Genomic DNA, 13,534 nt, shown 5'->3' with positions numbered 1-13,534 from the left:
CCTTTTTATCCTGGCCATCTCATCTCTCTGCTCTCAGTCCTGATGCAGGGTTTTGACCTGGAGTTCATGCTGCTCCTAGATGGTATGATCAAATGTATGATCAGCTTCTACAAGTATGCAGAAAACAGAGTAATACCACTTTGCTCAACTTCCACAGTATCTCTTGGTTGTCAAATTGTTTTTCTGACATCCAAAACTGGATTAGCCAAACATTCCCCAAATTAAACATTGAAAAGACTGAAACTCTTAATTGGTTAATCCCTTCAATTAACTTTCCCACCACTGATGTAAGGTTCACTGGCCTGTAGTACCTTGGCTTGTCCTTGCAGTCCTTAAATAAAGGCAAAACATTTGCCATCCTCCAGTTTTCCAGTCCCTCACCCATGGCTAATGAAAATAGAAAAATCTCTGTCAGGGCCCCAGTAATTTCTTCCCTTAATTCCCACAGTGTCCTGGGATACACCTGGTCAGACCCCAGGAATTTGTCCACCTTTATGCGCTTCAAGACCGCCAACACTTCCTCTTTGGTAATGTTGATATGTTTCAAGACATCACTGTTCTCTTCCTTGAACTCACTAGTTTCCACATCCTTCTCCACAGTAAATGCAGACCAGTAGTATTCAATTAAGATCTCGCCCATCTCCCATGGCTCCACACATAGAAAACTTTTTTTTAAAGGGGACTATTCTCTCCCTGGTTACCCTTCTGCTCTTACTATAGAATCTTCTAAGATTCTCCTTTACCTTATATGCTAAGGATATCTCATGTCCCCTTTTTGTCCTCCTGATTTCCTCCTTATGTGTTCTCCTACATCCCTTATACTCAAGGGATTTGCTTGATCCCACTGCCTATACCTGACATATGCCTCCTTTTTCCTGGTCAGAGCCTCAATGTCCCTCATCATCCAAGATTCCCTAATCCTGCCGGCCTTGGTTTTCACTCGAACAGGAACATGATGTGCCTGAACTCTCCCTTTCTCACTTGTAACAGCCTCTCCCAATCAACCTTTGTTAAAAAAAAATAACCTTGTCCCAATTTATGACTTTAATTTGTGGACCACTCCTATCTTTTTTCATAACTATCTTGAAACCCATAGAATCATAGTCCCAAGGTGCTCCACTGCTGACTCATCAGCCACTTACCCAGCCTCATTTCCTAAGAGGAGGTCAAGTGTTGTCCCCTCTCCAGCCTGGCCATCTACATATTGCTTGAGAAAACTTTCTTGGATTCTTTTAACAAAAGCCAGCTTTGGAAAACTGAGAAATAAAGTATGGGAATAAAAAGGAATCAGCCTAAAGACCAAGCTGAAGGTGTATTGTGCTGTTGTCATATCCTCTTTATGCTCGGGAGACTTGGACAATGTACAGCAGCCATACCAGAAAGCTTAATCCCTTCCATATGATCTGTCTGAGCAGAATACTTCACATCAAGTGGAAAGACAAGATTCCAGACACCTGGATTCTGTCCCAAACAACCCTCCACAGCATTTACACATTGCTAAAAGAATCACAGATCAAGTGGACAGATCTGGCTGGAAGTCTGTGACCAGTGGTGTTCCACAGAGTTCAGTGCTGGGGCCTCTGTTGTTTGTGATATATGAAAATGTAGATGGGTTAGTTAGTAAGTTTGCAGATGATACAAAGACTGGTGGAATTGTGGACAGTGTAGAGGGCTGTCAAAGGATACAGCAGAATATAGATCAGTTACAAATATGGGAGGAGAAATGGCAGATGAAGTTTAATCCAAGCAAGTGTGAGGTAATGCATTTGGGAAATCAAATTTGAGGGGAAAGTATACAGTTAATGGCAGGACCCTTAATAGCACTGATATACAGAGGGATCTTGGAGACCAAGTCCATAGCTCCCTGAAAGTGGCCATGGAAGTAGATAAGTTGGTAAAGAAGGTGTACGGCATGCTTGTCTTCATTGGTTGAGGCACTGAGTATAAGAGTAAGTAAGTTATGTTGCAGCTGTATGCAATAAAACTTTGGTTTGGCTGCACTTGGAATATTGTGTGCAATTCTGGTCATCCCATTACAGGAAGCAACCAGAGGCTTCGGAAGGGTACCCTTATTTGACATCCCAAAATACATTGAGGGCCAGGAATGACTATAGATTCTACATGTATTTTAACACACTCTCTCTTGTGTCATGCCCAAATCCCTGGGAACAATCTACAAATCACTTGAAATTTTCCTCTTTGTCCAGTCTATCTCAGTTATTTCCATGAATCCTACCCAGTTGGCCTTAGTACTAAGCTTACTAAATTGGCTTTTCTTTAGAGTCATTGAGCACAGAATTAGGCCCTTTGGCCCACCGTGTCCATGCCAACTATTGTACTTCTCTATACTAGTCTGATTTACCCATATTTAGTCTATTTTCCCCATATTAAGATGCTTTCCTGGGAACTATGACTAACCCTAATAGTCAAAATATGTCTATTCCTATTATTGTCACTTCCCCATTGGGATATACCCAAGATCTAATAGGTAAATTTATTCCTTCTATTTCTAATTACACCCACTCAGTGTGTTTTGCAACAATCTTTCCTCTTCTCATGTTTGATCATTATCTCATTTTTAGTTGGAATATCTTTTTTGGTGAGGGTCAATAGTCCTGTGTCTATCAACATTTTGCAATGCCATCCCCCTAACACTGTGCCAATCACCATCCCAGTGTCCTCTAACTTCAGTCTTCGGAGGGCCAATGCTACCTATCTTTGTTGTAACCATTCATCAAGTCCAAGTCTTATTTAGTCACCTGCTTGCCCCCAGGGGGCCTGCCAATACTTTGCATCCTTTGTTGGGTTCCCAACCTTCTCTATCCCCTTCTTTCACCCAACTGTTGGATCCTATTGTCTCTTTTTATAGTTAACAAATTTTGGTTTTCTAGAATATCCCCTTTTTTTTGGCAGTCGTAGGTACAATGACAGGACTGTTTATGTTTATAAAATACTGACATGGGACTTACTATTGTGATAGTGGCTACAGCTACTTTCCGTTTACTACTAGCCTTTTGATTTTCTAGTTCCTCTGTGCAGACCATGAAGCCATTTTAAGACTGGGCCAGTAATAAACCAGTTCAAAGGACTTGTTGATGATTCTCATCCCTTGGAAAGATAAGGTCATCTTGGCAGGGACTATCCATTTCCACATGCAATTCCTTAAGTAGCATATCTCTCTGAAGTTGTAAAATGCACTGCCACTGCAACACTAGCTCCATTACATTTAGTCACTGTGTGATATGGAACCATTTTAGATCCCCTGAGGGTGCTGTAGGTTTATTACTTAGAAGTAGTCAACACTCTCTATCCCAATCATCCCCTGTATGGTCACATTTAATTTCTCCATCATTTAGATCCCAATCATCATCACCTTGTTTAAAATAGATCATTGTCACAACCGACTCCTTTTGTCTTTGATGATTTTGTGTGAATTTAATCTGCTGAGCATTATTATTATGGCTTCGTCTGTTCTATTGTTTATCCGTGCCTCCTACCATGCTTTAGAAAGATGTAGTAGATCAACATTTCCCACCCTAATTCGAGGTGAAGAGTCATCAATCACTCTTCCTATTTCTCTATGAAACTTAGTTCTACATTCTTGGCTCTAATTATTCCTTACTTTTATTTTGTTATTCCAGCATTTCAGGACTCTTACCACTCAGAATTTACACTACTTTGGTTTTCCTGATTCTACACAAATATTCTTTCTCACTCACCCTTAAAGTCTTTACCTCACAGTCTACCTCGTTTGTGGCCCTGCACCTCGTTGTCTGCCTGCACTGCACTTTCTCTGTAACTGTAACACTTTATTCTGCATTTTGTTATTGTTTTCCCTTGTACTACTTCAATGCACTGTTGTCATGAAATGATCTGTATGGGTGGCATACAAAACAAAGTTTTTCACTGTATCTTGGTATATGTGACAATAATAAACCAATTTACCAGTCTGATACAAACTGTTCATTAGGGAGTATTTTAAATGAATACTCAGAATGGGCACAGCAGTTTCTGTGGACTATGCCAATTGTTGTGGGAGTTACTTGCTCTCTACAACTGTAGTGATCAGTCAAAGCTCATATTTCCATTGTTCACTGGTTTATTCAAGCATATGCAAAGATGTTGCCCTGATACAGTTCCAGGATGACTTATAAAGCACAATTCATAAAGTGATATCATATCCTAAGCACAATTACATTTTATCTGTATCATCTAATTCTAAGGTTACACATCAAAGACAGGTACTTTCTTGAGCAATCTTCAGACATTTAACTATTACTTTTTGACCGATTAGAGGTGAGAGCCCTGTCCCTGGTCAGTATCCAATCGTAACAAAACATTCATTTGATCCAACCAATCAATTGGTGCCACATCCCTTTTAATGGTCATTTGTACACAACAGGACTAGTCGCCACATTTCTAAAGCTATCACCTTTCCTTGTATATTCCTACAGATGTTAATTGCTTTAGGAACAAGTCTATGGCACTTTTATGTCAAAGAAAACATTCCAGTAGGCTGCCCGTTTGGAGCCAGCAGGTTAATTATATCTCCATCTCTTTCTTCTGTTTATACTTTCTAGCCTATTTTTTTTTGGTTACAGAAACCAGATTTGACCTGTTTAAGAGCACAGGGACTTTTGTTACTCAGAATATAAAGTCAAGGAAATTATTGAATAGCTAGATAATTTATTAGTTAGGCCTCAGCTAGAATACTGTGCACAGTTCTAGATGCCACACTACAGGAAGTATGTAATTGCATTGGAGAGGGTGTGGAGATTCATCAGCCTGTTACCTGGGATGGAGCATTGCAGCAATGCGGACAGAGTCGGTAGTTTGGATTTGTTTTCCTTGGAGTGCAGAATGCTGAGGGAGGATATGATTGAAGTATTCAAAATCAAGAGGGGCATAGATAGGGGAGATGTTGAGAAACCTTTCCCCTTTGTGGAGCTGTCTATAACCAGAGGGATTGGGTTTAAGGTAAGAGATATGAGATTTAGAGTGGATTTGAGAATTTATTTTCTACCCAGATTCAGCCAGTGAATCAGCAATGCATTGCCTGGAGAACTGGTATAGGCAGGTACTCCCAGAACATATAAAAAGTATTTAGATGAATATTTGAAGTGCCATGACATAGAATGGTCTGAGTTATGGAAACTCAGGTATTCAATGGCTGGCGCAGACACAGTGGGCTGAAAGGCCTGATTCTGTGCTCTATGATTGGTAGAAACATACCTTTTGCACATAGTTAATGATTTCTGATCCATTTGCATGCTTGCTTCACCTGCCAAGGATGTAAAGTCCAAGGACAAAACATTATTACAAAATACAATCCTTTCACCACTGTTCAAGGTTGCAGCTACACAGTTTAACAAGTGCAAACACAAAACAGCTTTTAAGATGTCTTCAGAGATGGATAAGACAGATCTTATAAAAATAGATCTGAAGGAGTTAGAAGATAATATTAGTCCAGTCTTTGAAGAAGATGAAGACCAGGAAAGAAAATACTGTACTTTGAATGAATCCACTGAAAAAACAGAGGAGACTGATTATGCTGCAAATTGTGACAAAATTGACCACGAAGCAGGACCCTATGCTGGAATGCCCAAGGAAGTCCTGCAGCAATATTCAAACCAAATGCGTTACAGGTTGCCCAGAGAGATTATTTTCTGGCTCGTTGTTGCAGCCACACTAGTTTTGGTTGCCTGTACTATCAGCATTATTGCAGTGTCTCCTAAGTGTCTGGATTGGTGGCAAGGCAGTCCAATCTACCAAATCTATCCACGATCCTTCAAAGACTCTGATGGGGATGGTGTTGGGGACTTGAATGGTAAGTTGCAATAATTCTAGGACATAAGATAAATATATACTTACATTTATATTGCAAAACAGTTGATTTTGGTGTAAAAAAAAGTAAGAAATTGATTTGGAGCATATAGTTACCTTTAAACAAAAAAGGTGTTGAAATGTGTTAAGTACTGGAATATGATGTAAGGGTCACAATGTGCAAATAACCTTTGCCTGTTTGAAAGCTGGGTGTCTCCAATAACCTTGTACAATATTGTTAACATGACCTCAGTGCTCTGTTTATTACCTCAGTGCATAACAAACTTTCCAATGTTATGGGCAGCTAGTACCAGTTCAAATTGGCTATCGTTGTGGCTACAGTTGGTGTTGGAATTCACTCCAGAGACCTTGATAAAACATGGGTGAGGGCTGGTATTGTGATTGCCTAATGTGAGTCTAGAAACCTTGAATGATGAGCAGGAAAGGAGGAGAAGATTCTCCTTTCCATGGAGAGTCATAATGTTCTACAGCACGGAAACAGGCACTTTGGCTCAACTGGTCCATGCTGATAGGAAGCCATGAAGGTATGTGGTCAAATGACAGAGGATGGGGAAGCAATCAAAGTTAAAGCAAAATGTCAAGCCCAAAGGCATGGATGCTGTGCTGCCAAGTTTTAATAACCTTACATGTATCGCCAAGCCTATTATACCCACATGGAATGCCATTCTCTGCCATCTTCATCATTACTCTCTTTCACTGCTCTTTGTAATATGTTCCATCATCCACAAACTATCAAGATGAGGATCTAACATTCAAATACCACCTGCCCCCCAAATTCTCACATGTGGCACCTCTTTAAGCCTTGCAAGAATGGCATGGTAGCACAGCTGTTAGTGCTGCTGCTGAACAGCTCCAGGCATTACCCGTGGAGTGACATGATGATTTGTCTATAAAAATGCTTGCATGTACAAGTGTCCCTTTGATTACTGTTTTTCTGACTATGGCAAAAAAGCTGTGTGGATAAAATTCCAGCCAAAAGATCCTTGGAGTGCAAAGTCCATTTTCATAGCTAAAGTGTTATATGATCTACTAAACGATTAACTTTGCATTATTATTATCGGTGCCAATGAAAGGTTCTTTCATAGACCCATACAGCACAGAAATAGGCCTTTCACTTCAACTGGTCCAACTGACCAATATTCCCATCTGAGTCTCATTTCCCCACATTTGGCCCATTTCCCCTTAAGCCTTTCCTATTCATGTTCCTGTCCAAGTTCCTTTTAAATGTTGTTAATGTACCTGCCTCAACTTCCTCTGGCAGCTCATTCCATATACTGACCATCCTCAGGTTCCTATTAAATCACTCCCCTCTCACGCTAAACCTATGCCCTCTAGTTCTTGATTCCCCAACCTTGGGAAAATGACTGTGCGAATTCATCCTATCTATGCCCCTCATGATTTTTTACACCTCTATAAGATCACCCCTCATTCTACACTCCAATGAATAAAGTTCCAACCTGCTCAACCTCTGCATAACTCAGTCCCTCGAGTCCTGGCAACATCCTTGTAATCTCCTCTGCACTCTTTCCAGTTTAATAGCGTCTTTCCTACAGCAGGGTGACCACGAACTTGATTGAGTGCAGTTCCCCAAGTGCAGCCTCACCAACATCTTGCACGACTGCAGTATAACAGACTAACTTTTATACTCAGTGCTCTGACTGATGAAGGCTAGTGTGCCAAAAGCCTTCTTCACCACCCTATCTACCTGTGATGCCACTTTTAGGGAACCATGTATTTGTACTCCAAGGTCCCTCTGTTCTGCAATACTCCCTGGGACTTTACCATTGACTGTGAATGTCCTACCTCATTTAACCTCCCAAAATGCAACACCTTGCACTTATTTGAATTAAATTCCATTTGCCTTTCCTCAGCTCTCTTACCCAGCTGATCAAGACCCCTCTGTAAATCCTGATAACCATCTTCGCTGACCACAACACCATCTGTTTTAGTGTCAGCTGCAAACTTACTATGCCCTGTACATTCTCACTCAAATCATTGATATAGATGACAAATAGCAATGGGACCAGCACCGACCCCTGGGGAACGCCACTAGTCACAGGCCTCCAGTCTGAGAAACAACCTTCCATCATCACCCTCTGCTTCCTACCATCAAGCCAACTGTGTATCCAATTAGTTAGCTCTCCTTGGATTCCATGCAATTTAATTTTCAATAGCAGTCTACCACGTGGAACCTTATCAAAGGCTTATCCTTATTTGTGGACCAGGTCTACCACCCTGCCCTCATCGACCTTCTTGGTTACTTCTTCAAAAAACTCAATCAAGTTCGTGAGACATGATCTCCCATGTACAAAGCTGTGCTGACTATTCCAAATCAACCCGTCTTTCCAAGTACATGTACTGTATATCTAGTAACTTACCTACCACAGATGTTAGGCTTACTGGTCTATAATTTTCCATTGCAGCTCTTCTAAAGTAAAGGCATATGATTAGCCACCCTCCAGTCCTTCAACACTTTGTCTTTTAACAATGATGCATATATCTCAGCCACGGATCCCCCAATTTCTTCTCTGGCTTCCCATGGTGTTCTTAAATATACCTGATCAGGCCCTGGAGATTTATCTACCTTCATATGTTTAAAGACATCCAGTACCTCTTTTGCTGTAATGTGGACTATCCCCAAGACATCCCTATTAACTGAAGTCTTCATGTCTTTCTCCATGGTAAAAACATGGAGAAATATTCATTGAGGACCTTGCACATCTCCTGCAGCTCTGCACAAAGATGTTCACCTTGGTCTTTGAGGGGCCCTATGCTTTCTCCAGTTACTCTTTTCTCCTTAATCTTCTCTGCCAAAGCTATCTCATGCCCCCATTCTACCCTTCGAATTTTCTTCTTATATACTCCTGCATCCCTTCTACTCCTCCAGGTATTCACTTGATCTCAGCTGCCTGAACGCATGCCTCCTTTTTTGTTACCAGAGCTTCAATATCCCTCATTGTCCAGGGTTCCCTACTCCTACCAGCCTTGCCTGTCACTCTAACAGGAACATGCAGATCTCGAAATCTCACTTTTAAAAGCTTTCCACATGCCAGACATCCCTTTGCCTGCAAACAACTTAGCTTCTAGTCCTGTCCCTCACTTAGCCACATTTCCTTAATGGCTATAATATCCCAGTCCAACATAGCTATCCTTGCCCTGAGTTCATTGCTTTACCTATCAGGCCTCTTGCATCAAAATAAATGCAATTTAATCCGTCAGTCTTTCCTTGCTCCCTGCCATGCTGCTGCCTGTCCTGTCTACTGAACTTGTTGTCATTGAACTCTGTATCAACTTCCAGCCTCCCATTTGCCTCATTTCTGCTTTGCATTCCGCCTCCCCCCCCCCCCCCCACCACCAACATCAATCTAGTTTAACTCTTTAGTTGCACTAGCAAATCTGCACACCAAGATATTGGTCCCCCTCCAATCCAGTTGCAACCTGTACCTCTTGTACAGGCCACATCTGTCCCAAAAGAGATCGTAATGGTCCAAAAATCTGAATCCTTGCCCCCTGCACCAACTCTTCAGCCACACATTCATCTGCCTTATCCTCCTTACCCTCACTAGTACATGGCACTGGGAGTAATCCAGAGATTACTACCCACAAGATCCTTTTTAACCTCTTTCCTAACTCCCTATATTCACTCTGCAGGACTTTATCTCTTTTTCTACCTATGTCGTTTCTGTCAATATGCACGATGACATCTGGCTGCTTGCTCTTCCACTTGAAAATGTTCTGCAACCACTCAGAGAGATCCTCAACCATGGCACTGTGGAGGCAACATGCCATCGTGGTGTCCCTTTTGTGGCCACAGAATCTCTGTCTGCCCCTCTAACTATCAAGTATAGTCCTGTCTGCTTTCACCCTTCCCTGCTGAGCCTTAGAGCTAGTCCTGGTGCCACAGACCTGGCTGCTACTTTCTCCTGAACGGTCATCTCCCAACAATACCCAAAACGGTATACTTTTTTCCAGGGGAATGACCACAGGGGAATCCTGCACTATCTGCCTACCCCCTCTACCTCTCCTGGTGGTCACCCAACTACCTGCAAACTGCACCTTAGGTGTGACCACCTCACTGAAACTCTTATCTAAGATGCTCTCAGCATCCCAGCTGATCTTAAGTGTCTCCAGCTCCCTAACACAGTCAGCTGGGACCTGCAGCTGGCCACACTTCCCACAGGTGTAGTTCCTAGGAACACTGCAAGTCTCCCTGATCTCTCACATCCTGCAGGATGAGCATACCACTGCCCTAACTGCCATTCTGACTCACCAAGTGTGAAGATTAAAGTGGAAAGACCTTACCTATGCTTACCTTTACTCTTGCCTCTTCACCAAAGCCTCAGCAATTTGACCTCAAACACTGCACTCCAAATTCAAATAGGGCTGAGGGCTGTCTCAAACTGACCCCTCCACTTGAGCCTGCCTCCCTTTATACCTACAAAACAACTTTTAAGCAATGCCGGCTCCTCCCCTCTGCTGCTAAGTTTGCTGTGTCTCAAAAACGACAAGTCCTTGCCTGCAAAACATGACTAATTCATGACTAATTATTTTGTGTATTGAATTTTCAGCCCTTCCATCTCATAAACGATAAGGTAGGAAATTGAAAATTACAAGGAAAGGCATGACCCTGCTTGTTGAGACAATGCTGCTGGTGACATTTCCCTCAGATTCTTTGTTTAGACACCCTGGGCAGCCCCCCCCACCATTTCTAATGAAAAGTTATGCACCTGAATTCTTTCTCTAACACAGATCCTGAGTATTTTCAGATGATCTACTTTAATTTCATTAACCTCCTCGAGACCAGAAGTAACAATATTCAATGATTTTTTTTTGCTGAATAATAAAACCAGTTCTATAGTCAAGTGACACTAGTCCTTAAACTAGCCTTCCTAACGACTACTCCCAATGCACTCTTTCACATTTCCTCAAGGCAAAATTCTATGTATGTTGGTGTTTTCTGGGGGCTGGAAAACTTGACAAATGATAATAAAGTTGTATGGAAAGTTACTTTCATACAGCTTGTGTAGGTATTTCTTTTCTGCTCTAGTTACAACCCAAACCCATGTGGTTGCCCAATTCCAGATCCCTCACTAATCCTTCAACCACCTTAACATGGGCTTTTCTTCAATTAAGACACAAGAGAGATTGCAGATGCTGGAAATCTGAAGCAACACACACAAAATGCTTGAGGAACTCAGCAGGTCAGGCAACATCTATGGAGGGAAATAAACAGTCGAGGTTTCGGGCTGAGACCCTTTGTAACTTTGGCTCTGATAAATGGCCATCAACCTAAAGCAGTGACTGTTTCTCTCCCTAGAGTCGCTGCCTCAGCTGCTGAATATTTTGAGCAGCTTGCTTTTATTAACTATGAAATTTGTTTTCATAGCCCAAGAACTGTCAATATGACAATAACAAAACAAACTTCCCTTTATATAGTACTTCTTTAATAGCAAAATGCCCCAAGGCACCTGACAGGAAACAGATAATTCACAGTGAGCTACATAAGGAGGTATTGGGGCAGATGACCAAAAGCTTGGCCGAAGGAAGATTTTAATGAACATCTTAAAAGAGGAATGAGAGCGCGGTTTAGAGATGGAAGTTATATTGTTAACGGTGGTGCAGTTATATTCAGAAATGCTGAAAAGGCCCAAATTGGATCTGCCCAGATGTCTTGGATGGTTACAAAGTTGGAGTGGGTAGTGCATCATGCAAGTCAATATCCAGCCCTTGTAGTGCAGCAGAAACAAGGTTTTGAGGCCATTTTATCATTTTCAGTTCTGCATGAGTACAAGGGCTTTTATTTTATTACTATTTGTAATTTCTATCTAGAATCTGCTTTAATCATTTAAAAATGATATATATTGAAATTTTTTGTCTGCTGTTAATAGGAATTAAAGAGAAATTGGATTATTTCGTGGATTTAAACATCAAAGCTATTTGGATAAGTTCAGTGTACAAGTCTCCAATGAAAGATTTTGGGTATGATGTCGAAGATTTTGAAGATATTAATCCAATACTTGGAACAATGGAAGAGTTTGACAGCCTCTTAAAAGCTGTACATGACAAAGGTGAGATTAGATTAAAGAGAAATCATGATTTCTTATTGGTTGCCATTATATTGTAATTCTTGTTTGATTGGCTGTTATTAAATGCAGTTGTGAGATTTCTGTTGACTAACAGCAAACTGGACTCCACCTACCAGGAGATGAGGGACATGGGTAGCACTTGCAATACAAATGCTTATTGCTCACTCTTAATCTTTATTTTCCAAAGATATACTCTATTCATAAATTCACAATTATACCACATGGAACATTTCTTAGTTATACTTATTTACATTATATCAACATGACAGTGATTTTTCTTTCCCTAACATTCCGTCAGCAAAATATTTCAGAGGTTAGTACACAGGGCAAGAGAGCCCTGAACTCTGGTTTTCCCCACAGACTTTGTAGCAGCAGCACCAAGCTTCAGTGCTTCCTTTAGTACATTATCCTGTCCTTGGAATGTGAAAGTCTGCAATATTCAATTGTGAACAACTCCTTGCACTGGAAGACCAGCAAATTTCAGGCAGATCAAAGTGTGTCTTAATTGAGCTTCCAGTAATGGTTGATATTTGTCTCCGTATACATCTCTGGGAATAGCCCTTTGTGCACAGAGTTCTGTGTGATGCTGTGGCTAAGGCTGAACCTTTAGAAATGCCCCTGCATCTCTTTTCAGAGCTTGTTGGAAATACACACTCCAGAAAGAGATGGATGACAGTCTTGCCTATACTGCAGCTGGTTTGAGGCAGCATGTGGTGAGTTATCTGACAGGTAGGGCCTTTCTCACCATCAGCCAAACAAGGTCGAGATTCTTGTTTGAAAGCTCTGATGATGAAGCAGTTTGCCAAATGACTTTGACACTCTCCTCCAAAAGGATCCACCGTCCTATTTTCCTGCTGATCACTATAATTAGAGTATGGGCACTGGTCTTTTTCTGCACATCTCTTCCTTGAGGTGCAAGTGGTGCAGCACTGTACAACTGAATGGAATTTTCTGTGACAGCTTGACCAGGCCCTTTTTTACATATTGATGACAGGTGGAACCTCAGCATGTGGTGGCACTTGGTATTTGCATGGTAGGAGTCTATGAATAGCTTGATGCAACCACACACAAAAGTTGCCATTGTTGTAACATTGGGTATATTTTTTCCCCCTTTCTCTGGAGACTTGTATATTTCATACTTGCAGAGGGAATCCACTTTGCATCTACAGAGAACAACCAAGAGGGTTTGGATGATTGTTGCAGAATGGGACTGGGATACGGGCCACACTTGCACCATGTACAGCAACAGTGAGAGTACCTGAAGAGCAGATTCTCAGCTTCAATCAGGAGGGAATGCTGTTCCCACACTCCCAGTTTCTATTTCACCCTGGCTATATGCTTCAGTCACTTTTTGGTGCATGACCTAGCTCCCAAGACCCATTATTCCAATGACCTTCAACAATGAAGAGAACAGAGAATCAATCATATCAGTTGCCAAAGTGCCTTTGCTTTTGCTGCAATTGACTTTGGCTCATGAGGCCAGTTCGAATTGGTAGTAGATTCTTACCAATCTATGAACTGATTAGTGGATGTGCTTGAAGCCTCCTTCAGAAATGCAACTTCCCTGTTGACTTCTGGAAATATTTAGCCCATGGCCATTCAAA

The 13,534-nt window shown here is 41.5% G+C and overlaps 1 protein-coding gene across 1 annotated transcript in view; it reads left to right on the top strand.

The window, feature by feature from the left end:
- The first annotated feature begins 5,582 nt into the window (after positions 1 to 5,582).
- slc3a1 (solute carrier family 3 member 1) overlaps positions 5,583 to 13,534 on the top strand; it is a 30,384-nt gene continuing 22,432 nt past the window's right edge. The window contains exons 1-2 of the mRNA XM_052013223.1: positions 5,583 to 5,827; positions 11,733 to 11,912. Coding sequence (XP_051869183.1) covers positions 5,599 to 5,827; positions 11,733 to 11,912 — 409 coding nt within the window. The 5' untranslated portion in view covers positions 5,583 to 5,598. The remainder of the gene's footprint in view (positions 5,828 to 11,732; positions 11,913 to 13,534) is intronic.

The sequence above is a fragment of the Pristis pectinata genome, chromosome 3 (genome assembly GCF_009764475.1).
Source record: "Pristis pectinata isolate sPriPec2 chromosome 3, sPriPec2.1.pri, whole genome shotgun sequence".
Classification (NCBI taxonomy): Eukaryota; Metazoa; Chordata; class Chondrichthyes; order Rhinopristiformes; family Pristidae; genus Pristis; species Pristis pectinata.
The sequence above is the reverse complement of the archived record's forward strand: the minus strand, read 5'-3'. Positions and strand labels throughout refer to the sequence as shown.